General features: G+C 36.6%; 1 protein-coding gene across 1 annotated transcript in view; it reads right to left on the minus strand.

Annotated features, from left to right (window-relative positions):
* Nucleotides 1–27,768, minus strand: part of Cntn3 (contactin 3) — a 209,651-nt gene that overhangs the window by 55,760 nt on the left and 126,123 nt on the right. The window contains exons 9-10 of the mRNA XM_036182004.1: nt 24,281–24,408; nt 21,063–21,238 (exon numbers count right to left, since the gene is read on the minus strand). Of these exons, the coding sequence (XP_036037897.1) occupies nt 21,063–21,238; nt 24,281–24,408 (304 nt within the window). The remainder of the gene's footprint in view (nt 1–21,062; nt 21,239–24,280; nt 24,409–27,768) is intronic.

Consider the following 27,768-nt stretch of genomic DNA (forward strand, 5'->3'; position numbering starts at 1 on the left):
GATATGTCATCATTATAATGGTTCTTGTCTTTTAGATGCTTTGGCTAATACTCCAGTAAAAGGGCACCATAGCTGATATCAAGTTGATCTTTACATTGTTAATGACAATTTTTTTCTCTTTGAAGTGGCTTTGTTTATGATGCATTCCCAAGCCTTGCTCCAATCCCTCCCTTCCCACTCCCTTTTCTTTCCGGTTTTCATGGTGGTAGAGCTGAAATCAGGGTCATGCAAGGCTCAGCATGCATTCTGCCAGAGTTATAACCCTAACCTCTAGGATCACTTTCAATTATTTAGATAATTATATATATTTCCCCTATAACACTTATTCCCAGAATATATTACTGGCATACATCATAAATGGATTTAGAGGAAGAATCATTTTTTGAAATTAATATTAAGAAAATAGCAAACAGAAGAGAATCATTAGCTTTCCTCCTTTTATAGATAATGATGATATTGAAAATTTTGATATAACTTCAAAAAATAAGAAAAATAGAACATGAAGTGATAAGCCACACCAGGGGAAAAACAGACCATTACTACTAATGACAGGTTAGCTAAAATTATATTATTGGTCTGCCATATGCTAAGAGCTGATATATAACATATACTTTGGAACTGGGGTGACCTCTTATACTGACAATGGGGTATGAACTTTGAATATAACATATTATCAGCATATGCAGTTCCTTAGGAAGCACTGTAGATGGTAATACCACTGCCAACCTTCCAAAGAACAAATTTCACAGTTTACAGAGGAAGAAACATGTTCTGATAGCTATTTTTAGAAGGCAAGGTGGAGGAAGTGGGTTTCCTTCTTTTATCACTGTACACAGCCTGTTATTAGCAAGTGTCACATATTATCCATTCAGTCCCTCACAGAGTAATTTTCAAATGCTAACAAGACATGTAAGTCAAACCCAGATACTGTGAAAACAATGGAGCCTGTAGAAGCTTTTTGGAACCTGGCTGGTGTTCTTTTCTATAAAGGCTCCTAAAAGAGTAGGTAGAGACCCACCAAACCTCTGCATTGATGGCGAAACAAATTAGACCTTGTCCCCCATTACCTGCAGTGGCTGTAGCATGGTCACCTTTATAAATGCACTCTGCCTACTCAAGGAAAGAAAAATATCAGCAGTCATTCAGCTATTCAAATAAGGCTGACCATGTTAAACAGCCTTAATTCTTCTGATTGATTAATGACCTTGCTGTCATCTGGTTGTCTTAAGAGGTGATATCTAAGGCAGGTAGAATGTAATACATTAATATAAAAATTTGTTCAGCATCCTTTGATGCCCAGAAACCAGAATAATCATTCCAGGACATGATGTAGAGGCTCAGCACGCCCCTTTCTAAGGGTTCTGAACAAGTGTCATATTTAGGAGTGCACTAACTTGGTTGAACACTTTGTGCAAATTTTAGGTTGTGCAAAGTGTCTGAGTTGCCCCACAGGTATCAGCTTTTAAACATTAAGTTCCTGTCAGTAACTAGGGAATACTTTGCCCTTCAGAACAGTGTGGCATGTTTACACAATTTTCATGGAGGTTCTCTGAAGAACGAGTCCGTTGTGTTCCAGGGATGTCAACTCAGTGTTTCCTACCCTTGAGTCATAATAACACCTTTATAACTTCCATGGAATTATAGTGTTCTGTTGTTTAATTTTTTTCTTAAACTGACTAACTTTATTAACTTAATTTAATATGGAAGTTGCTATTGTGAATGTGATTTATATCTTAAATGGGAATCTGATCACTCAAATAATAGTTAACTGATAGAATCAAGGTGAATAGAAATGCATAAAAAGTAATGTGGTTGAACACTGTCAGAGATCTTGGAAAAGGGGATTATCTGGATACTGTCAAAATTTCTGTGTCAGAGACCTTTGCTCTGTTAACTAAAAAAGATTTTCAAGTATTAGACATTGATAATCACAAACCCAATACCACACTCAACTATCAGCCTATAATTAACCTAAATGATTGAAATAAATTGGAAAATGAAAGAGATTGGTTCTATGTGTTATTACTTAATGCTGTCATTCAGTTTATGGTCTATGTTTTAGGAAAAATACTGATATTCTGTTTCAGTTATTATTCTTTTGATATTATTGCCATGTTATTGTTGTTGTTATTACAGCATTTATGATCCGTTTAAATTCATTAACTTTTAATATTGCTTGTTTTAAATTCACCGTAAGAATCTTTTAAAATTTGCCAGAAATGTTCAGGCTACATCCCAAGAAATTATGTTGGAATAAACTGGAAAGAAGGGACACTTCACATGGCTCTAAAAAGCAGCCAGGGTTGAAAATCATTAATTTCTTGGGATTTTATATGAATAATACCCACTGTTTGGAGAACTACAAGGTTTGAGATGACTGCTTATGTTTTCCTCAAGTCTAAAAGTCTAAATTCTTTACTTAATTCTAAACTTACTTTTTAACTTAATGCTACACTGTAAAGTTAACTTGAAATTAATGAATGTGTGAAATAATTATTAAGCTGGGCTGTACTTTTGTGAAATCTTAAGCTGTTAAAAGAATTTCTACATATATTTTCATCCTGGGAAATAGGCAAGCTAGATAATATTTGTGGAACAGAGTGTAGGAGCCAAGCACAAGAGTGACTCCTTGACATATGTTACCATTGTATGCTGATGGCATTGATATTGTTCATTGAAATTAATAAATCAATAAGAAGGTAAGTTCTTACAAATATACAGAAGTGTATACTATACAGCAACCTACATCATTCTAGGGTGACTCTGAATTGACTAGTCATTTATTTTATGGAATGGAAGTATTCTTAACCAAAGGAGCTTATTTTGAAGCACCACTTAATTCATGGATCACATACATTATTTTTGTCTTTCTTTTTATATGTGTAAAGAATACCAAGCACAGATCTTCTCCTTTGCAATACTTCTGGTACACAGGACTGGAAAGCAAAGTGAAGAGGTAAGGAAGATAAGCTAAACACCTGTTGTTTACTTTTACTACCCATCACCCACTACAGCAAAGCAATAACTCAATCCAGAAGTTAGCTGGTGGCTTAAAGAAGGATCATTTATTCTGCTCAGGGAACAGCAGTCAAGACAGTGAAGTCATCACTGTGGAATATCTCATTAACACACCTGGCTTGATTAGGGGCTGAGAAGCTCATTCATTCACATGGCTGGCAAGTTGGGGTGGCTTTTATTGAGTTTATTGGGACCTGTCAGCTGGGAATCTGGGGTAAACTTCTGAACAACCTACCTTGGTTTTATAATACTGCCAATGCTGAATTCTAGGAGTGATTGGAGATGGAATGTATTTATGAACTATATTCAGAGACCCTATAGCATCACACCAATGGTTCTTGTTTATGGCAGTCACCACAGTCTACAAAGTCTGAAAGGGAAAGGGATGGACTGTACCACTTGGTGGAGAACAGTGTCAAAATCAATTAGCAAGAACAACTTAAATAAGGAACATTGATGCTGCCATTTCTGGAAAACACACTTGCCACATCAATTAGCTGGCCAGTGTAGGCCATGTTGCTAATGTTTGGGGAGGGGAGACATGCAATCATCCTTAGAAATGACTCATATATTCTCAGCCAAGTCTTTGGATTCTTTCAAGAAGAGCTTCAAGAGAGGAAGAATTGTAGATGGATGATATTTTTTCACCAATATTCATCATGCCAGACTCTTCTGAGTTGACTATGCCAAGTACCTAAAATAAGTTTAAAAAAAATAGCCAAATCCTGAACTAGACACCCTACATTTTATGTCAGTATTCTATGTGTGGTCCAGATAAATGACTCCTAAGGGCTCAAAGAGAAGACAATACCCCCTTTTCAGAGAGGTCCTCCTAGAGAGATCATACTATTTTCAGTACAATCTCAGGTTATTGTATTTCCACAGTTATCCTGATACTTCAGAACTACAGATTTGTGATCTTAGAGGCATATTTGAAAAGAAAAGGAAGAACGGGCTTAATATTAACATGACTATCAATAGACTCTGACTCAAAAATGATCCAAAAGAAAGGACTATAAAACCAGACTGCTTTCCACAGTAATAACATAAAATCAACCACCTAGAACTTCTACATCCAGTCCAAATGCTCATGTCACCCCAAATGACCTAGCATTAGTTAGTTTTCCTGTTGCTGTGATAAAAAGCCCCAACTAAAGCAATGTAAGGGGGAATGGCTTCCTTTGGTTTGCTGATTGGTGGTATAATCGATATTGATGGGGAAAGGCACGGCAGGGAGAGCTTGAGGCGGTGCTCACATAGCTCCACAGTCAGGAGGCAGAGAGTGATGAACACTGGTGCTCAGCTCGCTTTCTCCTTCTCCCTCATTCTAACACTCTAGCCAAAAGATGGTGCTGTCCACAATGAAGGTGGGTCTTCTCACCTGAATTATGCTCATCTAGAGAATCCCATACAAACTTGTCTCCTAAGTAATTCTAGATTCTTTCAGGTTGACAATGTTTCCCATCGCAGCCCATTTCTTCATTATTCTTCCTTTCTTAGTTGTGTTCAGATCAGTTTAATGGTATCATTAAATATTATGTCTTACAAGGCAAAGTGATTTTCTTTCTGAAACTGGAGCACAAGCCTAACACTATGTGGACAATACAACTCACATAAGAAAGTGTTATGTGCAATAAAAGGCAAGCCAGTTACTAAGACCTCTGATTTCTGCTTCTTCCACTTAAGGAGTATAGAAGTTGCCACTTTATCTTAACAAGTAAAAAAGCTGAAGAAACTTAAACAAACAAAAAATAACAACTTTTCTTAGCTGAATCAGGAAAATGAGGTCACAGTGCAAACAGTGATAACACTGATCTAGAGGTTCATCACTGCCAGAGCAGAATCCCACAAGCTGAAATCTCCAAGGAAACCAACATCATGAATAACAACTCTGAATTGTAACTGACATACTGCTGGGTGCTTAGAGCAGCTAACTCAGGTGAATGTGGGACATTTGGGGAGACCAGATAAACGTAGGAGACTAGATAAAGGTAGCTTTCAACAAACTTAGTTTAACTTCCAGGAGTCTAAATAGTTATTATTGAAAGGAAAATATCCCAATTTCTGGCTAGGTACAAGGGATAATATCAGAGTTCTGTCCTGCCCCTAAGAGTGTGAGCTTTCAGGAGCCATTGCTTCATCAGACTGATGTCTTGGGGCTTATCAGAACCCACTCAACCTGTGCTCCTCCCCAGACATCCAGACCCATGTAACATGAAGAAAATGTTGAGAAATAGGAGGCGAAGCCCATGAGCAAAAGAGTAAGACCTTCTTTCATAGAACTATAGGACATATCACCTGCCCATAAAACTTACAGCTACTTTAGTAAAGGCTTATTACTGACTCTTTTGTCAATACAACACTTTCATCTTTCAACAATAAGCATTGTGGCATACCAGAAGGTAAAATCACAGTCTGAAGAGACTGAAGAATTGCATATAAATTGGAATTATCACACTAGCAATATGAAAACAAGATTAATATGCTGAAGATTCCAATGATGAAAATAAACACACATGAACACATGAATGAGAATTAGATAGAAGTATTACAGGGCTCAAACACTGTAGCAGAAATGAACAACGACTTTTCATGGGCTCATTAGAGAATGATGAAGCTCAAGAGGGAATATATACGCTTATGGTTATAACAAAAGAATCTAAAAAATGGAATCAAATGTGCTATGGAGACAGCTCAGGAAGACTATTTGCTACACATGCATGAAGACATGCATTGGAATTCCCAGTACCAAAGGAAAACAGCTTTGCTTGGCTGCATGTGCCTATAACCTTAATTCTGTGGGATGTGGGGAGGTAAAGACAGGAAGATGCCTGAGGCTTGCTGGCTGTTCAGCCTAGACAAGAAATCTGGGTCCAGATAGTTGGCTAATTGGCTCAAGGTACTTGATAGCTAGCCTAAAGACCTGATTTTGATTCCTGCAACCCACATAGTGTAAGCAAGTTGTCTGGAGACCTACACATGTGTTCTGCAAAATACATGAATTTCTCTAGAGGCACATACACACTTCTAATAAAATAAGTAAATGGAGAATTTAAAATGAAAAAAGAAATTCACTTCCCAGGAAGCTGAAAAGTCCAAAGTTAAGGTTTCTGGCAAGGGATTTATTTCTAGGTTAGAGACGATGCCTTTTTTTGTGCATCCTCACAACATAGACATCAGGATGAAAAGTCTTTTGTAAGGGCTCTCTGTCTCTGCAACCTAAGCATTTCCTAAGGATAATTTCCTAATACCAACAACTTGGCAGTTAGTTTATTAAAGACATTTCAGTAAGTTTACAAATATTCAGTTGGTAACAATAATCTTAGAATGGATGAAAATATTTCAAAAAGGTAGATAAAGTATGGAAGAGAAAATGGGAACAAAATAAAATAGAAATCAGTAATTACAACATACATGTTAATTCAGCTTTACCAGCAATCTCTTTGAATATTAATATCCTAAGAATATCAGCTAAAAGACAAAAAAAAATCATAGAATGGAAACAAAGGATAACACCTAGCTATATATTGCCTATAAGACAGTTACCTTAATTACATCCATGAATACATATTTAAGTTCCAGGGATGCTAAGTGATATACCCAATATTTGATCAAATGAGAAGTGGGAATACTATGTGAGGCCCACTGTGGTGGAGTGATCAAGAAGTTAGCATGGAAGGCTACAAGGACTAGAAAAGCCCACTAAGTACTGAGGAGGCGTCAACTTCCCAAGCAGATACAATCATCCTTACTGTTTATGTGTTTAAAAAAAGAATATTAAATATATATATGAAAATCTGACAGATCTGTCAGGCAAAAATAGGCAAATCAGTTAAGATATTAGGGGGCTATAATATTCCTCTATCATAAATGCATAGCTTGCAAGTAGAAATTAAGAGAGGACATAGTTGAATTAAGCAGCAGCAGCCCAGTGGATTTCATGGCATCTATTCATCACTTAATCTAACAATAGTAGATAATGCATTCTTTTCAACTCAAGTATTAAAATTCACCAAGACAGAACCCATTTTGGGCCATAGAACATACTTTATAAAAGTGTAAGGGGCTGGCAAGGTGTCTCAGAAGGGAAAATTCCTTGTTATTCAAGCCTGGTGACCCAAGTTTGATCCCCAGAACTTACATAAAGTTGGAAGGAGAGAAATGATCCCACAAATGTGGGAATAGGAGGGCTAAGTCTGGAGATACTGCCACCACCACTGCCAGGAGAAGTAAGATGTAAGGATACCAGTAAGCTGCAACCCATGTGACAAGGTACAGATTTATAGATATGGGTTAATTTAAGATAGAAGAACTAGATAGCAAGAAGCCTGCCAGGGCTTTACAGTTCATAGATAATATAAGCCTCTGTGTGTTTACTTGGGTCCAAGCAGCTGCAGGACTGGTAGGTGGGAGAGATTTGTCCTGACCATGGGCCAGGCAGGATCAGGAAAACTTCAGCTACACATAAAGGTATCCTCTGATCTGCACATGTGTGCTATGGTACATGGGCATCTCCACAAGTATACATATACATACATATACTCAAAGCTGGTAACTAAAAAGAAGAAATATTAAAGTATAGGCATCACACAAGGTCTGCCCTGGGACCAGAGTAGAATTCAGCTAAAAATCAAAACTAGGAAGATGGAAATTTTTCCTCAAACTGCTGGTGATTAAATGATATATATCTACATAATACAAGTAAGAAATATAAACAAATATTATGAAAATATTTTAAGTGAATGCAAATGAAAATACAAGATACCAAAATTTGTGGGCTGGAGAGTCGTGCTTAGGGGAAATTTATGGCAATGAGTGTGTTTATTTGAAAGCAAGGATATAAAAATCAATCATTTATGATTCTACTTTAGAGAATGAGAGACAGAAGAGCAAATTAAATCTAAAGCAAGTGGAATACAAGAAATAAATATCAGAGCAAAACCCAGTGAAATTGAAAACGGGAGATCAATAGAAAAAAAAATCAACAAAACCCGAATGGCAGTTCTTTGAAAAGGTCCATACTATCAATATGCCTCTGGCCATGCTAACACGACAAAGGAAAACAGACATGCTCTGGTACTACCAGATAGAAAATAGGACATCATGGAAGCATCCACAGACAGTTAAAGGATAATGAAGGAAAACTTTAAACAACTCTCTGCCCATAAATCCAATAGCTTAGGGGGAAAGGACCAATGTTTTGAAAGACACAATTTATCAAATCTTATACAAGAGAAAAGAGACAATCAAAATAAGCCTATATCAAATAAAATTATTGAATCCGTAAATCTGAATCTCTCCACACAGAAAGAACAGAATGATGTAGGTTCAAAGGTGAATTCTGTATAAACTTTCATAGCAAGAAATTACACCAATTCTCCACAATTTTTCTACAAGATGAAGAAGAGGAAACACTTCCTAACTATGATGTTAGAATTACACAAGCTAGACAAAGCCACTACAAGAAAACTGTGTAGCCATAATTCACAAATACGCCAAAATCCTAAACAGATATTAGCAACAGATTCCAACAATGCATCTGTGTTTCAATGACTGAACTTCAATATGCTACTAGAAATCAAGCTAAATTAAAAAAAAATAGATAAAAATGGAAAGGAGGAAATAGAACCTTAAGTCACAGATGGGATGTTAATTTATATATTTAATACACACACACACACAAATATATATATACACAAAAATCTCCAGAACTAATAAATGATGTGGGATAGGAGGTCCTTTCTTTCTTAATTATCAGCAATGTACAAATGATATTTGAAATAACAAATCTTACTATCTCTGTCCATACTCAAACACTGGAAGACTTAGGCTTGAATCTAACAACATACCCATAAGTACTATGAGGAATAACTTCAAAGTCTGATGAGAGGTTATAGAATATAACAGATGAAAATAGCTTACTTGTCACCTTCTTCCATCTGTGTTTTCATGTTGATCACATTGTCAGGCAAAAGCCTAAGATGTCATTTTGTAGACACCAACAACATGTTTTTAAAGTTTATATTTGAAAGCAAAAGATTCTGAAAGTCAGCTCAGTTCTTGAGGACAAAAACTGGATCACTGATATCATCCAACCTCAAGATTTATTCTAAAGCTACAGAAATCAAGAGAGGGTGGTGGTAAGTGGTGAGAGAACAGACAAAAAGATCAATGGAGCAGAATAGAGAGTAAATATATTCAACCAATATTTGACAAAAGGCCCAGTGAAGTACAATGGACCAAAGGTAGCCTTTTCATCATATGGGTACAACTGGGTATTCACATGAAAATAAATGAATTCAGATATAGGCCTTATGCTCTTCAGGAAAATCAATTCAAAATGGATCATAATTCTAAATAGAAAAATATGTAACTCACAGAAGATCACATAGGATAAAATCTAGATGACCCAGGGTATGGCAAGGGCTTTATGGGAACAGCAGCAGAAGCACTATTCATAAAACAAAAGGCTGTCCAGATAAATATGATCAATGTGAATTGTCCTTATCTGAAACATACCGAGAGAATGCAAAGTCACACCACAGACTAGGGAGAACATCTGCCAGATCTAGTGAGGATGGATATCTATGCAGAATACACAAAACTCCACAAAAAGGAAAGGAGCCACTCAATCAATAAATGAACATAGAATAAATATCTCATACAAGAAAATGTACAAGTTACAAGTAAGTATATCAAACAGATCAACATTGATTGTTATTAGGAAATTATGAATTAAAACAGATAAAAGGACAACCCATGCTTATTCAGAATACTAAGACTATGAAGCATCAGTACAGTGGAAAAAAAGTAGCAAATTTTGGTCACTGGTCTTGGTATAGCCATTTGGAGGGCATTAAGAAAGTTTCTTAAATGTAAGTACAGTATTGTGATAAGATGCAGCCAATATACTTCTTGGTATTTAACCAGATAAATTGAAATTTTATGTCCACACAAACACCTGCTCATGGATGTTTATTCATAAATGCCCAAATAATTAAGTGATCAAGATAACCTCTGGTAGAGGAATGAAAAACTGGCTGGGTATATATGGAGAGTGCCATATTATATTGATGATAAGAAGAAATGAGCCATGAAGTCACAAGAAAACATAAATTTACCTTAAATGGATACTAGTCAGTGAGAAATCCTAATTTAAAAGGGACTAGACACAACTGATAACAAATGTATGGCATTCTTGATAAGACAAAACCTTGGAGAATGGAAAAGGGATGTATGGTTATCAAAAGTTAGAGAGGAAAGAAGATGACTAGGCAAAACACAGACCTTTGCTTTGGGCATTAAAACCCTTCTGTACAATATGAAAATGGTATACACATATGTGGAAGTGAGTTTTAATTATTAACTTGATACAATCTAGCATCACTTACAAAGAAACTCTCAATGAAGACTGCCTAGATTAGGCTGGACTGTGGGCAAGCCTGCAGGGATTATCTTCATGTAATTGAGATGAGAATTCCCATCGATTCTGGGTGGCACTATTCATTAGGTGGAGGTGAGGAGCAAGGGGCTAGTGAGCTGAATACACGCATGCACATACACATTGCTTTCTGTTCTAATTATAGATATAATGTGACCAGCTGTGTTGAGATCTTGATGCAGTGATCTCTCTAAAGGGATGAACTATAACCTGGAATTCTGAGCTAAAATAAACTCTTTGTCCCCTTCATTGCCTTTGTCACTGTATTTTATCATAGCAACAGAAAACGAAACTATGATAACTGACCACATCATTATATATTTGTTGGACTGTGAGTGCACAATGTTGAGTGAACTTAAGTATAGATTATAAACTTGGGGTGATGATAACATACCAATCACATCCCATCAACTGTCACAACTATACCAATAATTCTGGTGAGGGATGCTTGTAACATGAATTGCTAAATGGTCTTATTAATTTAAAAAATTCCAGAGCCAGCTATTGGGCTGAATGCTGAAAGATCAGAGAAACAGAACAAGCCAAAGCTAACCTCATCTTGACAATTCCTCATCCGATCCTATTTCTTCAGACTGAAAGCCTCTGAGTCCTCACCCAAAAGTGTCTCCACTGAACTGCTGCTAAAAGGCCTCTAGTTCCTGGTCCTCATGCCTTATATACCTTTTTGCTTCCTGCCATTACTTTATGGAATTAGAGGCATGTGTCTTTCCCAAGCAGGACATGAGACCTCAAGTGCTGGGATTAAAGGTTTGTGCCATCACTGTCTGACCACTATGCCTAATCTAGTGTCTGTTCTTTTCTCTGAACCTAGATAAAGTTTATTAGTGTACACAGTAAATCACCGCAGATGCTGGTGAAGTGATTGCATGTATTTATATGGAGCATACAGAAACTCTACTTTCTCTTAAATTTTGCTATAAATTTTCTCTAAATTTGCAATTAAATAAAGCTTATAAGTTACAAAATCCACCAGTCACATAGTCCATATATTATATCATTTAATTTAAATGAAATATCTAGACTGTGCAAATATTCAGAGACAGATAAAAGTCAGGAGTAATAGGAAGATTTTGAAAAGTATATCAGTTTGATTGTGGTTATTGACAGCACTGAAGCTTATTTTTCAATGAAGCTGATACAAAAATTCCAAACATGTAAAACAATAAATAGCACAGATTATTTTTCTCCTGATTTGTTATAATCTATTTCACCATTGAATTTGTTAGAGATATCCTTATTTTAGACATTGCTCTCCTATTGTAGTATGTTATCACAAATGTTTGTGATCCTTCTGTGCTAAAAAAAAAAAGAAAAAAAAGAAAAAAAAGGAAACCAAACAATATTGCAAACTATATGTAGCTCTTGCAAGGAACATTGGCTTCTACATCAAAAGCGACATTTAGTTTTGCTGGCAAGCCACATATTCCTAGTGTTGAATTTTATAAAAAGGAGGATCAAAAACCTGTAAACATTAGCAAATGAATTCTTATTGACTCAAATTTTATAAAACTTAAAATACTTGTGCATTACTGCATCCAGATTTTAATAGGCTAGTATATCATACATAAACATATACAAAAGTATCTCCACCACAGTGAATATTTTTTTCCAATATAATGAAGCTGAGAGTGTGTCCAATAGTACAATTATCAGTGTGCCCTAAAATCAATAACAAATATTCATATCAGTCAAGCCCTAAGAACTGTTCAGTGATATGATTTTACTATGGGGAAATATGAAATCCAGAGGGAAAAATCTCAGAAAATCCATTTAAGTGTCTGATTTCTCCAAAAGTCTCTCTGCAAAGCATCTAATTTCTAACACCTCATAATTTTCATTTGTAACTCTCTAAATGTTGATCCTAAAATATTTTCTCTGGAGCCCACTCAACCCTAGAGACGTTATGAAAAATTTTGGTGAAGAAATGTTTGGATGTGCTTGATTAAATGTAAATGAGAAGTCTTTTTATGAACGACATAAAATACAAAGCTGATGGAAAACTGATATAAATGTGAGGTATTCCTTGTGAATCAGCAAAAAATGCATAAAGAAAAGTCAGAAAAAGTAAGTGCATGGTGCAAGTCGATAAAACAAAATTTCCACATTTTAATAGAAGAAAAGATAGAATGATAGGTCTTTGTAAGAAGGAGAAGGTGATGAAGCTGATACTCACAGACAGGATTCAGCCACAGGGACTGAGAGATAGAGGCACAGGGAGAGACAGAAAGAGAGCTTGAGTGTGTGTGTGTGTGTGTGTGTGTGTGTGTGTGTGTGTGTGTGTGTGTGAAGGTTTCAAAACAGAATATGCACACAAATCTGATGTACACAAACATGCATTTCATTTCTTCATATTCACAAACAAAACAAAATTCCTACCTAGTGGACATATACCTCAAACTGACGTTTCTTTTCAAATTAATAGTCATCTTTCGCCAGATTGAAAATAGTTCTTCATGATAAACAAGTCACCTGGAAGTGTATGTGTGTGTGTTTATGTATGCATGTATATATGTATGATATACGCACATGTATATATGTGTGTGTACATATATGTGTGTGTGTGTGTGTGTGTGTGTGTGTGTGTGTGTGTGTGTGTCTCAGTAGACAAAGCACTTGTCATGTATGCATGAGCATGGGGTTCAGTTCTCCAGAAACCATATGAATGTCAGGTGCATATGTTGTCTCACATATAACTGAAACCTTTGGAAGACAGAGACAGGAGAATCCAGAGTGAGCTTTGGGTTTGACTGACAGATTCTGCCTCAATAAATGATCAAGAAAAACTCCCAATACCACCTGCCAACTTTCTCTCACATGCACACATATGAGTGTGATCATCCATAACACTTGCAACAACACACATAGGAATAGGAACACACAAAAGCACACAGCACACATTTGTATATATACAAAGTATCAGCCTTCATAAAATAAATAGGGAATATTTACAATTTTTCTTGCCATATACTTTACATAAAAACTTAAATATCTATCCATTTACTGAAAAAAAGCCAGTGAATTTACCTTAGCCATATAGAGTAGTTTAAATTAATTAAATGTTAATTTAGATAATTTCTACTGTTTTAGATCTAACTGGATTTTACAGAGATGACTTGAACATAGTATTCTCTTTTAAGCAACTGTTCTTTTCTCTCTTACACTGTCCTCCTCATGGTTAATGCTAATGTTTTTATTTCTTCATTACATTAGTTCTTTTCAGATATCACTCAGTGCCTTTGAGATTACATTAATCTCATATGATTTCCATATTTTTCCATTTTCATGTATTCATTTTTATTATTTTTCTGAGATAAACTTTAGAGAGATTTTAAAAACTGCAAAGGAACATGATATTGTCTACATGGAAGGTGATTTTTATGAGCATATCACTTCAATTATTCACGGATCAAATTGTCTATATTTTTGACAAATTGGTCTTTGGCAGTTGAAAGAGTAAGACTGACTCAGAGCTTCTACACACTGATTTTGTTTTTCATTACTTCTTTGCTTGCTTTTACCATTGTATATTTTAGTTGTATATTATTTGGGCCACTATGGTTTCTTATATAACTTCACCGTACAGAGGCACATTTCCAAAGAGAACCTCTTTTTTTTTTTTTTTAAATTTGAGACTCCAATTGTAAAGGTGAATAACCAAACTGCACACGGCTTATCTCCCTCAAATTTTGCTTTCCCTGACTCTTGTTCATACTGGACATTCCTATATTGTCTCCTGCATCCTGCAACAGAACACATGTAGTTGGTCTGTTTCCACTGTGTTAGCTAAAAGCATTATTGTGATTATAGCTTTTCATCTCACTGGCCCAGAAAGGAAGATGAGGTCATTGCTGATATCAGGAGCAGTTAAGTTCATCATTCTCTTCTGTGTGCTGATCCCATTTACTCTCTATGGAATATTGTTGAAGACAACTGCTCCTTTTATTTATATATGTGTACACACAGAACATGACAACATCATCACTGTATGTAAGCAGATCCCACTGTGTTCTGGGACACTTGAGCTCTCTGGTCCTAGAGGGTTTCACTGTGGCTCTCCTTGTCAGAAAATTGCCTAACACCATCAAGGGAGCCAAGAGCCTGACTCTCAGCATGCTGGTATTCTTCAGTGTCTGGGCGCCATTCCTCCCTGTCTACTACAGTACTGAGTGGAAGGTCAAGGTGGCTGTGGAGGTCTTTTACATTTCGACCCTGGGTACAGTTCTGTTGACATATATCTTTTCCCAGAGATGTCACATTATTTTTCTAAAACCCAATAAAAATCACTTTAAAATATTCAGGGATAGCCATGTAGCAGAGCATACTGGCAACATAAATTCAATTCAATGCCTTAAAAAAATAACAGAATATGTAAAATTGGAATTTAATAATGTTGGCAGTATAGAGAATGATAAGCATACATCAAGCTCTTAATTTTTTTCAGGAATAAAACGTTTCTGAACTCTTTATTTTCTAAAGAAAAAAATGTAAGTAATTATTGAAGTTATGACACTGCCCGAGATAAAACTACACCACTGCAATAATAGGCAAACATTGCAATATTATATACTATCTCTTTCCTCAAGTAAAGGGGTCTTATTTGTTCTCAACTGCTTCTTTTGCAGCAGTTTGCAGGTTATTACTATCCCTCGCTCTAGTTTCTCCTATCAGGTGGTCATCTGCCAGTTTAGTTAGCATAAGTCCTGCTGGATTGCTTGGTTTTATGGCCAACATCCTCAAATTCGAATCACATGAGCAGGGAGCCTCAGCTGAAGAATCATCAGGATTCCCTTCACTGATGTGGACAGACACATCCCAACCATGTTGACATCTTCTGGTAGCAGCTCAGCTAAAGACAGATTGGCAGAAGGTACATTTCTCTTCTCTTGCGCACTTGGCTTTTCCTCTTCTTTCCAAGCTGATCTCCCCGGTTCAGGCTGTGGCTGATTATCTCTCTGACATCAGAACCACTGTTTCCAGAGGCCACCACTGACTCAGTACCAAAGGATCTCAGTGAGCCTTCAAGGATTTCATTACCAGCTCCATCACATGAACAAATATTGGACTCTTGGTCTCTCTAGTATGACAAAGCCTCTTTGGGAATACACTAACTGCTAAGACACACAGCCTGAAGTTCCGGGCATCTGCTTGGTACTCAGCTATCTAGATGAAAAGAACTGTTGTTACTATTTTAATATATGTTGACTTAATAATTTCTTTTATTTGTATTAGCTTCTCTCTCTCTCTTTCTCTCTCTCTCTCTCTCTCTCTCTCTCTCTCTCTCTCTCTCCCCTCCGTGTTTTAGTTAATTCAAAATAACATTTTAAAATTACATTGTAAAAAAATTGCTATGAATTATTCTTTATTTGAAATTATCCTTTTGTTATTCTCCCTTTTTGTCATTTTTTACTAAATATTTGCACATTTTCTTTCACATTATTTTATTTAAAAAATATTTTTCCTGGTTCTTTGATAATTTCATAGGCCATGTTTTTGTTATTTTCAGTCCCTCCCCCTAACTCCTTCCATATCCACCACCCCATTTTCTAGTCACCCATCTCTGTCTCTCTCTTTACCTCTCTGTCTCTTTATCTCTCCCTCTTCCACCCATACAGTCTAACTTGTGCTGCACTTATATTCTTTGGTAGGTAGCCACACAGGGAAGCATCTTCAACTCTAGGAGAAGATCCACTCTTAGAGAAAACCGACTTTCCCCTCCCAGCAGCTCTCACTTGCCAATAGCGTCTTGATGAGGTATCAGTTGTCAGGACCAGCTTCCCTCTCCTTACTAGGATTTGATTTGGCTTGAGGCAGCACAGGTCTTGTGCATGCCATCACAACCTCTTTGAGTTCATAAGTGAATCTGCCCTGCTGTGTCTAGAAGACATCCTTTCTTTATAGTCATTCACTGCCTCTGGCCCATAATTTTTCTGACCCCTCTTCTACAATGATCTCTGAGTTTTGGGTCTGATAAAAATGGCCTTCACAACTTTAGAGTTATGGCTATTTTATTGGGACACCGCTGTTTTAAGGGTTTTAATACAAGGCACTGCACCTTGCTTGGCTTTCTTTTCTTATCTTCTTGTGAATTTAAATTTATCCCACAAGGGTTTACTTATACCAGAAGATGGAATTGACTGTTCATCTTGGAAAGCGATTTATTTAAGAGATAGAAGCTGAATTACCAGTGGCATTCTAAGCAGATGGTGAACCTCTTCTTAAGTGGATAGATAAAGGTTGAGTTATAGAAATAACTGAACATCAAGATGCATATGCCTTACTTCACATAGTGTTTGGGAAGTCCTAAGTTTCTAACCTCAAGGCACACTATGGTCAGAACTATGCCTCATGGAGTATGCACATGAAAATTAGAACCATTTCTCTGGTGGATTTCTACTCATTTAGGGGTGCATTCTCTTAATGATCCTTTCAAGTAAGCTAATACTTTGAAATAGAATCACACATAAAGCTTATGAGAGTTTAAATGCTGTTTAAACACATATGTTTTAAACACTGAAATGTCATATTGAATAATCCGTGGAATAAATGTGTTTACCTTGGTATTGAAGATCCACATATCTTTTATATATCTAGTTTTACACTGAAAATAACCACTGTTTTCATATCCAAGCAATTCAATGAAGTTAATTAAGGCCAAGCGATCATGTCATATTACCACACAGAAAAGACCACGATGGAACACAAGCTTATCTACTACTGAGAGCAGGAGAATCGATCAAGCATTAAGCTGCTGCAAGCACAGCAAGATTGTGGCCTGTGGGGAATAAGTCACAGTGAAGTGAGCCAGTTAAATTAGTGGCAGATTGGTTGTAACTGTTCTCCTTCTTCCTGCTTCCAGAAACTTTTATCCACATACATTCAAATTCATCACAGAACCAGTTCCACAAAAAAGTTTGTGGAACTGTTCTGTTAGGTTCTAGACATCCTTCATTTCTAAAGCACCTGGGCCACCTAAGGGTTTATTGAAATACAGATACACACAAACACACGCACACACACACACACTCACACACACACACACACACACTACATATATATATATATATATATAGATATATAGATAGAGATAGAGATAGAGATAGATAGATAGATAGATAGATAGATAGATAGATAAACATCATACAGTGAATGCATAGTGAATATCTAATGTGTCTAGTTTTAAAAGGTTCTATTTGTGGAATGTCCTGATATAATGTCTTAAGTCCAAAATTTCAGTTTTTAAGCAAACCAAAATTATCCTTGAATGTCCCTAAAAAGTAGGCCTTAGGGGTTTTTCAGGTACCTGCTCACAATATTCTCTTGCTCTTCTTGGCCTTTGGACTGTCTGATCTGCTCAGAGGAAGGTGACATCTATTTAAAAGTAAGGCAAGAAATACATGGGTATTACTGGGATAAAAAGTCATTCACTTTTTTTTAGTGCATGCATAGGGTGAAATCTGAAGTTAAAAATGAGATTGATAGAATGTTATCTCACATCATATTGCTAGGCTATGTCTCTTCTAACTCTCCACACATAAAGTGTAAGTGACCACATGTGGGCATATACATTATTTGTATATTTGCACTGATATAGGAAGCTATCTTGTTACAGCTAGAGAAAGAGAGAACAACTATTTTCGAGAAACAAATGCCTTCAAGATCTCATGGAAAGAGGGAACACAACAAATTCTAAAATCTGATGTGAAGATATCAGAACAAAGGAAGAGGAAACTAAGTGACCCACTTACTCATGAGTGTCACAGAATAAATGGAAATACCCCAGGCCTCCTGTGTAACAGAACACAAATCCATTCATATCTCATAAAGATTTATTTGCTCAGCACACTGGACTTAAGCCCTTACTGATCATTGGATGATGCAACTTCTGTTTGTGTTATTGGCACAGATTGAAGCATATATTTGGATACATCCTCTTCTTTTGATGCAATTTTGATTCTGATATTTGGTTTAATAAGTTCTTCTGAATGCATTATTCTGACATTGCAGAAAGCTGTGACTGATATTCTATAATGCTTTGATTTAGTATTCTAATCTATAGTAACAGTGGCAGAGCCTGTTGACATTATGAATATTATCTAGGCCTTCTTTTTCTTTTTAAAATAAATATTGAGTTCCCAGTACCTATGTAGTCCCAAAAGCAAATAGCTGAATTATTTGGTTGAAAGACATGAGTCAATTTTCCTATAACCTAAACTATCCCATCCACTGGCAATATGACTCTTAGATGATAAACCTTCCTTAGGCAATTCTTCCACTCACCGGCTTTTTGGCTCACATTTTGTTGTTTTCGAAAACAAAGAATGTATCTATGAATATATGAGAGAGAGAGAGAGGTGGGGGAGGGAGGGAGGCAGACAGTCTAGGTATTATTATGTATGCTGCACTGAATACAAAATCAGAGGACAAGGGTTGCTATGTAATTTCCTTCCCATGCAACAGAAAACTGATTTACTTAATTGTTTATGCTTAAGGGCAATGCCATTTTATATGGCTTACTGTTTTATACTGATGTGAGAATATTAAGTTTCTAATAGTACAAGTCAATAAAAAAATCACAGGCCATGAACTTCCATGTTGGGGGAGGAACAAAAATAGTAAGTGATTGCATTAATTTATAAAATTTCACATTTCAGACACTTAACTCTTCCCAGAGATGACTTTACGTCCTCTGCTCAAACCATTCATGCTGTGCCAATCAGGAGAGTTAAATTACATTATCAACTCAAATGTTCTTAACTCTGAGTTCATCTTATACAAGTAACAGCTATAAAGTTGAGCCTTTAAGCATTTCTGCACATTACCATCAAACTGCTTTGGATTTGGAATGTCTCAATGCATATTTATTTAGCATTAACTAACACAGAGGGTCTTGTATTGGATAACATATTGCAACAGATTACAATTCAGATGATAAAATACAAACAATCTTATGACATAACAGAATTAACTTATGTTTCAAATTGAATCCTTCATTTAAGAATTTAAAGCAGGAGAACTTGCTTAGAGAATTCTTTTCTAAACTGGATAATGGGTCATTATGAAAGTAACTAGAGGTATTTATTCTTCTCAAGACTCTTCACAACCTTAGGCATTATACCAAGGTACTCAGGATGCAGGAGAGTACTGAATGTCAGCGCATGTTTTTCCTGTTGCTGTGGAAGACATGGGTGATCATTTTCAGGTGGGCATTTGAAGGACTGAGAAAAGGAATGCTGAAGGCTTGCAGCAGTTGAAAACATCCTCAAAGCCTTGAAACAGGGAGAACAGTTAGAAAACTAGTCCTTCTCCAACTAAATAAAGCCAGATGATGGAAAGCAGAAATGGTACTCAATCTAGTCTTACTGTACCTTGTTATCTAACATTACATTTAATTATTTTTTGCCATATGTTTTAGTTTCTAGGATTGCCATAATAACAACATAAACATCAACAGTGGCTTAAAGAGACATATGTCCTCTTCCAGTTCTGTGAGCCACAAGTCTTCAATCAATGTTGCAGACAGGGCCATCTTCCCTTCAGAATCCTTAAGGGTTGGTGTCTTCTGACCTCTTCCAGCTCCTGGGGTCCTAGATATCCAATGCTTTGTCGGGACATCACTGTTTCCACTATCACATGACATTTACTCCTTCTTGTCTGACTTTCCATGGTGTTCTGTTCTTTGTTTATCCCTCTCCAAACTGCATTGTTTTTGTAATATCATCAATTATATTAAATGAAGCCCCATTTCACTGCAAGGTTACCTAAGGTTATGTTCTAAAGTACTGAGCTCTAAGATTTAGATGGACCTTTTAGGGAGACAGAGTTTAGTCACAAGAAGAATCATCTGAAGTAGCATGGAAGCTTGAAACAAGGCTGGCATTGCTCAACTGAGCTCAGATATCCATCCAACTATGAAGTCTTTGGTTAGCCTTTCAATTCAGTATGAACCCACTTCTAAGTCATGCTTCAATTATTAACTTTTCCTTGAAATTCATACTTTCTCTACCTTGGACCTATCACAAAAGAGACAGATAGGAAGAGGATACCTGAGAGCATTCGCACTGTACAGACAAATAGATGAGCTCAGGCCTTGAAGCTCCTTTACCCATTTTCTCCATGACTCAGAGAATATTACACTTTTCAAATTGTGAGTTTGTATACCTGTGCACTGAAGAGCCTTATAGCTAATGTCCAATGAATCTGCAAAGATTACTTTTGGTTATGCATCTACTATGGCATCTAGATGAACTTCTTAGTAACACAAAGCTACATTCCATTGTATCACACATTGGCTTTTTGAAAGTAAAACACTTGCATGGCATACCACCCACAAAAATGTTATGAGGAATAACATTGAATATAAATGAAGAATGAATTAATTCTAATTTTAGTAATAGGTTGAAGGAAATTTTATTAATTTCTAGTGGTTAACAAAAATGAAATTAGACAAGACTAGAATCCAGTAGCCAAATTCACCAACTTGACAAGCATTTCTATGTGATGTCTGTGTACTGGATATTTTTAAGAGAAAATTTATCATAGTTCCATATAATAAAAAGAATATCAGAAAAATAGTATAACTTACCCCACCAACTTTCTCAAAGTGAGATCCATCTTTCTTAAAGTCTGTAAGGGCTCCATTGAAATACCAGGCAAACATAATGTCTAACAGGGGGTCATGTTGCACCTGGCAGGGTAAAATGACGCTCTCACCAACAGCAACATCCATGTTAGAAGGAGCCAAAATTATTCTCGTTGGTTCTATTGGGCGGACAAATTATGAATAAACAAAATTTTAATGTTGATGAAAGCAATTTTTACAGGCAGATTGTTCATCTGGGTTAGAATGTTTCTGTTTGTATATGCATGAGTATAGCATGAATCTTAAAGGTACTTGTTAATAAAAACAAACCTGAGGCCAGTTATTGGAGTGAATGCTGGAAGATCAGAGAAGCAGAACAAGCCACGTCTATCTTACCTTGCTAGTTCCTCAGGTGATCCTGTTTCCTCAGGCTGGAAGCTTCTGAGTCCTCCTCCACATGAATCTCAGCTGAATTGTGTTGCTCCAAAGACTGAACGCTTAACCAACCAAATGCTTAACTAACTACATGGTTTACTCCTCTGGTGCCTGGTTTTCACGTCTTATATATCTTTCTATTTTCTGCATTACTCCCTGGGATTAAAGGCTGGGTTTCTGAGATTAAAGGCATGGGTCACCATGTTTAGCTGTTGCTAAAGTGGCCTTGAACACACAGAGATCCACTTGGCTCTGCCTCCCAAGTGCTGAGATTAAAGCCATGTACCACCACCGCCCAACTTCTGCTACGGCTTGCTCTGACCCGTTTTCTAGCCACTGTTTCTGGCTCTGTTCTAGTGGCTGTCTGTTCTCTGACCCCAGATAAATTTATTTCAGGGAACATACAATATTTCGGGGGAACATAATACCACACATGAGTATATACACACCTATATGATTGAAAGTCTTCAAGATTAAAGTGGCATCTTCATGTAAAATTATACTATATTTTACTGGCCTCACGAATTTTTCTTGAGTGAATTAAGATATATGAGTTTGTAGAAGATATATGTTCAGAGCAGAAACTCACCTGCACACAACTTACTCTAATGACAATATCAATTCACCTTAGCTTCCTAGTTTTGTGAAATATAAGGGTAGAAATAGGAATATCCCTGTTCTCCCAAATCTTCAATGAGTAGCAAATGTATTCAAACCAATATGCAAATAAGCTCAAACTGTCCTCGTTTGCTGATTTGAAAAACAAATCATAAGGGGAACACCATGCCAAGACACTGGCTTATGGTTGATATTCTTCACTGTTAATGTCTACCTGTATATGTTCTCCTGTTACAATCAGATACCTTCCATTGATAATGAATTCAACTTCTCTGGGCCCTACCTTCCCACTGTTTCTTATAGCATTTTACTCTGGGACAACAAAACTCATCACAGAACTGTTTGTATATAGAGAGTAAGTAACTTAGGCTATTACCTCTTCAACCCACTCCAGTCAGGCTTTTGGTCCCTCATTGGACCTAACCCATCAGGGTCCCTAGGAAACACGGTGCCTTAATATCCAGTGGTAAAATTTTGGTCTTTTATACCTTGACCTTTCATCTTTCTCCCCTCTGCTTCTGTTGGTCTCTTTCATAGCATATATTCTTAGTCTCTTCACACTGCTCCAGTTAGTCAGCTTTTTTCCCATCTCCCCTTAGGAGGACTCCTTGGTTCTTGAATTTCTTTACATAAAATGTGTTAAGCTCTGTCATTTTTAAAAATTGTAAATTATTAACATCTTAATTGTACAAATCAATGGGCTCCATCTCTTGGCTTCAGGAATCCATTTAATATAAACAACCACTAGGTCAGAATCTCCTCTTTAATCTCTCTCAAGTCTAAACTCTTATACTCAATGACTTACTCTGCCTACAGTTCCTTCCTTCCTTTCTCCTTCCCCATTTCCCCTTTCTTTTCCTCACTTTCTTTCTCTTCCTTTTCCAGTGCTGTCAGTCAGTCCCAGAGCCTAATGTGTGTTAAGCAATCTGTCAATGAGCTTTGCCTTTAATTTTCACCATGAAGGCATTCTAGACTCCTTTCTTTTCATGAACCTCCCATCTTGGATAGAACTTCCTGCTGAGCCTGTGCTCAACACACAGAGCAACTGGTCCAGCTCCAAGACTCCTGCAGAACTATCCTTTTGGCTACTATGGGTTATTGTCACCGCCTGCTGCTGTCATGGTAATGTCATCTGATCTCTTACAGCCTCTTATCCTGATCCTTTCAGGATCTTCATAAGAGAGTAGTTGTTTGAAAAACTCAATTCTCTGATGCCACTTCTCTGAAGGAAACATTACATTGGCTTCTCTTTTCAAATTAGACTGAAAACAGAAGTCTTAACAAGTCCAAAACATGTCTGCATAACTGCCCCTTAGAAATATGTTAACACTTCCATTTTCCTGAAATCTGTGCCCCATGTCACATGTGGGCAACTAGAGGTATCCTGCCTCCAACTTACCCAATTTTCCCACAGTTATTTTTATTTTCTCAATTGTTTGCATTTTTCTTCTTTTTAATAATCTTTGGGTGTTTTTTTCTACTCAATGCTCCTTCCTGTGCTAGGATATAAGTAGGGTTCCCAGGGCTTTATCTTTGCTATTATTCCCATTGACATACCCCAAGCACCCATCTTATAAAATGCTCAACTTTTTCTTGAAAGGCTAAAACAACAAAATATATTCCCAAATTTAAGCAAATTTCATTAACATCAAAGGTTATTTCATGAACTTGAACTTCTCTAGAAGACCAATTACAATGAAACAGGAATACTCAACAGAACAAAGCAAAGATAATCATAATATTACACTTGTATCTTTTATGGCCCAGGTTGCCAGCAGGGTTGCTACAGTGCCTGTCTATGTGTCCTGTGCTGTGACAAATAAAAGTCTAGGTATCATACCTGTTCAGTTGAACAAACATGGGTTCTGATTTCACAGTGCATTAAGCAGTATAAGAAACATATGATGATCAATGTCGACATTTTAAAATAAATATTGTTTGAGAACTCTAACACTAACACAATGTATTTTGGTCAAATCCATTCACATTTCCTCTCCTAAAACTCCTCCTAAACCCACCTCTCGACCCATTTTCTCCCTCCACTTAATGCACACCCTTTAAACCCACTGAGTCTACCTAGTATTGCCAGCATGTTCATATGTTTATATTTTCCTCTAATGAAATACAGTTTGCCCTTGAAGAAAGCAACCTCTAAGAAGAGCACTCACCTGTCACAACCAAGTGTGTTGTGCCATTTGCTTTCCCAAACTGGTTTTCTGCTGTGCAGGTGTAGGTCCCAGCATCAGCCTTCGTCACATTCAGAATTTTGAGTCCTCCATCATTTAACAAGGAAATCCTAAAGTGAACAGAAATCAGAATGTCAAGTGTGCAACCATCAGTCTTTGCATATAAGTGGTGGTGTGTTTCCTTCATAATTCAACATTTAAAGTAGTAATTTAGGGTATAGTCCACCAGTTCCTAATTTTTGTGAATTGAGAAAATGAAAAGAGATTTACACACACACACACACACACATACACACACACACTTAGAGTCAAACAAGAAAAGATATTCTACCAATTTCAACTTCACTTGATGTTTTTATTCCTCTTTGGTTTAATGCATTACTAGTTCACATATAATTATAGGAATGTATTTGTTGAATAAGTATGATATGTTTTTCAAAATATATATTGTGATCAGTTATTCATAGGTTAGCCTTATAAATCTAGAGAAAACAAAAGGTAGACATGATACTCCTTTTCCCTTAAATTTAAATTTCCCATAAATTTAAACCATTTGTCTTTTGTTATGAACTAGAATAGTCACATTTAAAAGTTATCGTGTGTGTGTGTGTGTGTGTGTGTGTGTGTGTGTGTGTGGTCATCTGTGAGCTACTGAAAAGATTTTCAGTAACACCAGGGGTTATCAATCATGGATTCTGTGCTCCAACTTGTATTCTTAAAGATGTAGCCTATAACTGTCTCATTAAAGAAATTGAAATGAATGTCTTACATGTAATGTGCTGGGTTTACAGTGTGAACAAGACAATAACTTGGTGCTCCTTTAGGAATATTAATCTTGAGAGACAAAAACAATAAAAGACTAAGAAAATATGGAAAGTGCAGGGCTCAGGGAAGCACTTTGAAGAAGAAAGAGAGGGATGATATGAAGGGGGCAATTGCTTTAGGCAGCATTTCTAAGAGAGCAAGCTCCTTTGTACTGGGAGGGAGGAATGAGACAGCATAACACCTCATTTGTCTGATCTCTGTAGCTTTACTGCAAACATGTTTACTCATAATTACAATCCCTCTTTCTAAATGCCTAAAACCATTATCACACCTTGCATTTCACACTTAAATGTTTTTTATCTTTCATGGTTCATATCTTTAAGCATGTGTGTTGAATCTGTGGAAACAAAAAAAAAAATAAATAAACTTTTTCAAAGGTTTGCAACCCACTGTCAGCATGGTACCATATGCAAACCAGTCAATAAATGTTATAACTTCAGATCTATTCAGCAGAGCATGCAGGAGAGATGGTAAGGACATAGATTAAAGTGGAAATTCTTAACCCAATCTTAAAATACTATTGTACACACTATATGCACATATTACATATACATACATAATGTTATTATGTACACAAGGATAAATAATGTCACTTATTGGTATTTATTGGGAATTGGTTATAGGACACCCCTGGGGGATATCAAGTCTCTTATATACAAAGGTATGCAATCCATATAACATTTATATTCAATTTATTTTAGACTTCTTAAAGTTAAGACAATGTAAGTACAATAGGAATAATTGTATTCACTGCGTAGGGAATAAAGAGAAAATGAAGTTTGTGGTCAGAGAAGCTTCTTATTGTGATCGTCAGTGCATAGAGACTCATTACTGTTCAAACTGCTGAGAAGAAGCAACTGTGAGTGCTCAGCTAAAGATGGAACATCTATTTTCAAACCCACACCAAGCCTCCCAGGCCCTGGGCTCAAGGAACATGGAAAAAGAAGAGAAATGAAGAATCTTAGGCCACAGGATTGGGAAGAATGGTGGTAAATGTTGTCTACTAGACATGCCAAGGTTGTTGCACACATGAACGCAGCAGCTGTGGTTACCTGCACAATATTTAGTTAAACGTTCTTGTTGGAGGAGGGAAGGCCTCCTAAGGCCCTAACACTATGTAAGGAGTTACTGGAAGTTGATGGTTGCTAGAGGAGGGAAAGTCACCACTCTTCAGGAGTGTGGCCAGTGCTGGGTTCTCCAGACCCCAGTGTACGATCACATGGTCATGTACATATCGGAGACACTAACTGGGCATGGTACATTAAGAATAAAGGAACAGAGAGCTGGAAAGATTGTTCAGTGTTTAATGACACATGGTACTCTCTCAAGGACATAGATTTTGTTACCAGCATCCACACATTTGTAGCTCACAACAATCCCTAAATTTAGTTCTCTTTAGATATCCTCTTCTTACCTCCAAGAGCACCAGGTATGTACATGGTACATATACATACATTCAGACAATACATTCACATGCAAAACATAAAATTAATTAAAGATTAAAAAATAATTAAAAAGGATCACATTAAATTGATAAAAAAAATGTGATGGGGGTCCTACGGGAAGTTGGAGGAAGGGATGAGGGGGACAAGGGGGAATGAGGAGGATGAGGGGGATGAGGGGTGTATTTGATCAAAGTATGTTGTCTACACATGCATGGAATATATACATAGTAAATTGAAGAAAAAGAAGCTGAAGTTTATTTTTCAAAAATTATTAATTTACATTAAGTGTATGGGTGTTTTGATTGCATGTATGTCTGTGAGTAACATGTGTGCCTACTGCCCTTAGAAGACAGAAGATGGTATTAGAAACTCTGGAACTGGAATTATGGTTGGTTGTGAGCTGACACATGAGTTCTAGGAATTGAACCTGAGTACTCTGTAAAAGCAGCCATTGCTCTTAACTGCTGAGCCATCTTTACAGCCACATCAGTTTCTTTTAATATACTGATCTGGAGGTGATAGAATCCATGGCTGCAAAGCTTGTTTATCTGGAGTACCAACAGTGTTTGTTACACACATACAAATATACATATATTCACACATGTATCCACATACACAAACATATATGTATGAAATTTTTTGTATTTTTGTTTTATACATATAAATATATATGTTGTGCACAACAGAAGATAGATGTGTTGCATTGAAAGGAAAGGGTCCCAAAAGGAAGTGGTACTATTAGGAGGTATGTCTGTGTTGGAGTAGGTATGGCCTTGTTGGAGGAAGTGTCACTGAGGAGGCAGACTTTGAGGTCTCATATACGCTCAATATACTGTTCATTGTCTTAGTTCACTTCCTGTTGCCTGGGAAAGATGAAGAACTCTCAGCTACCTCTCCAGCAGCGTGTGTGCCTGCATGCCACTATCTCACCATGAATAATGGATTGAACCTCTGAACTATAAGCTACCCAGTTAAATGTTTTCCTTTATAACAGTTGCTGTGGTCATAATGACTTTTCACAGCAATTGAAACCCTAATAAGCCAATAGGATAAAGAATTTAGAAATGACTTAGCTGGGTTAAAAAAAGAAAACTACATACACTATTAGGGTAGAAATCAACAGAAATGGAGAAAATGGGGATGAAGGAAAGAAGGGACTGAGAACTGGGAAAAAAAGAGAGTAAAAATTCCCACAGAGAA

Source organism: Onychomys torridus, chromosome 3 (assembly GCF_903995425.1).
Source record: "Onychomys torridus chromosome 3, mOncTor1.1, whole genome shotgun sequence".
NCBI lineage: Eukaryota > Metazoa > Chordata > Mammalia > Rodentia > Cricetidae > Onychomys > Onychomys torridus.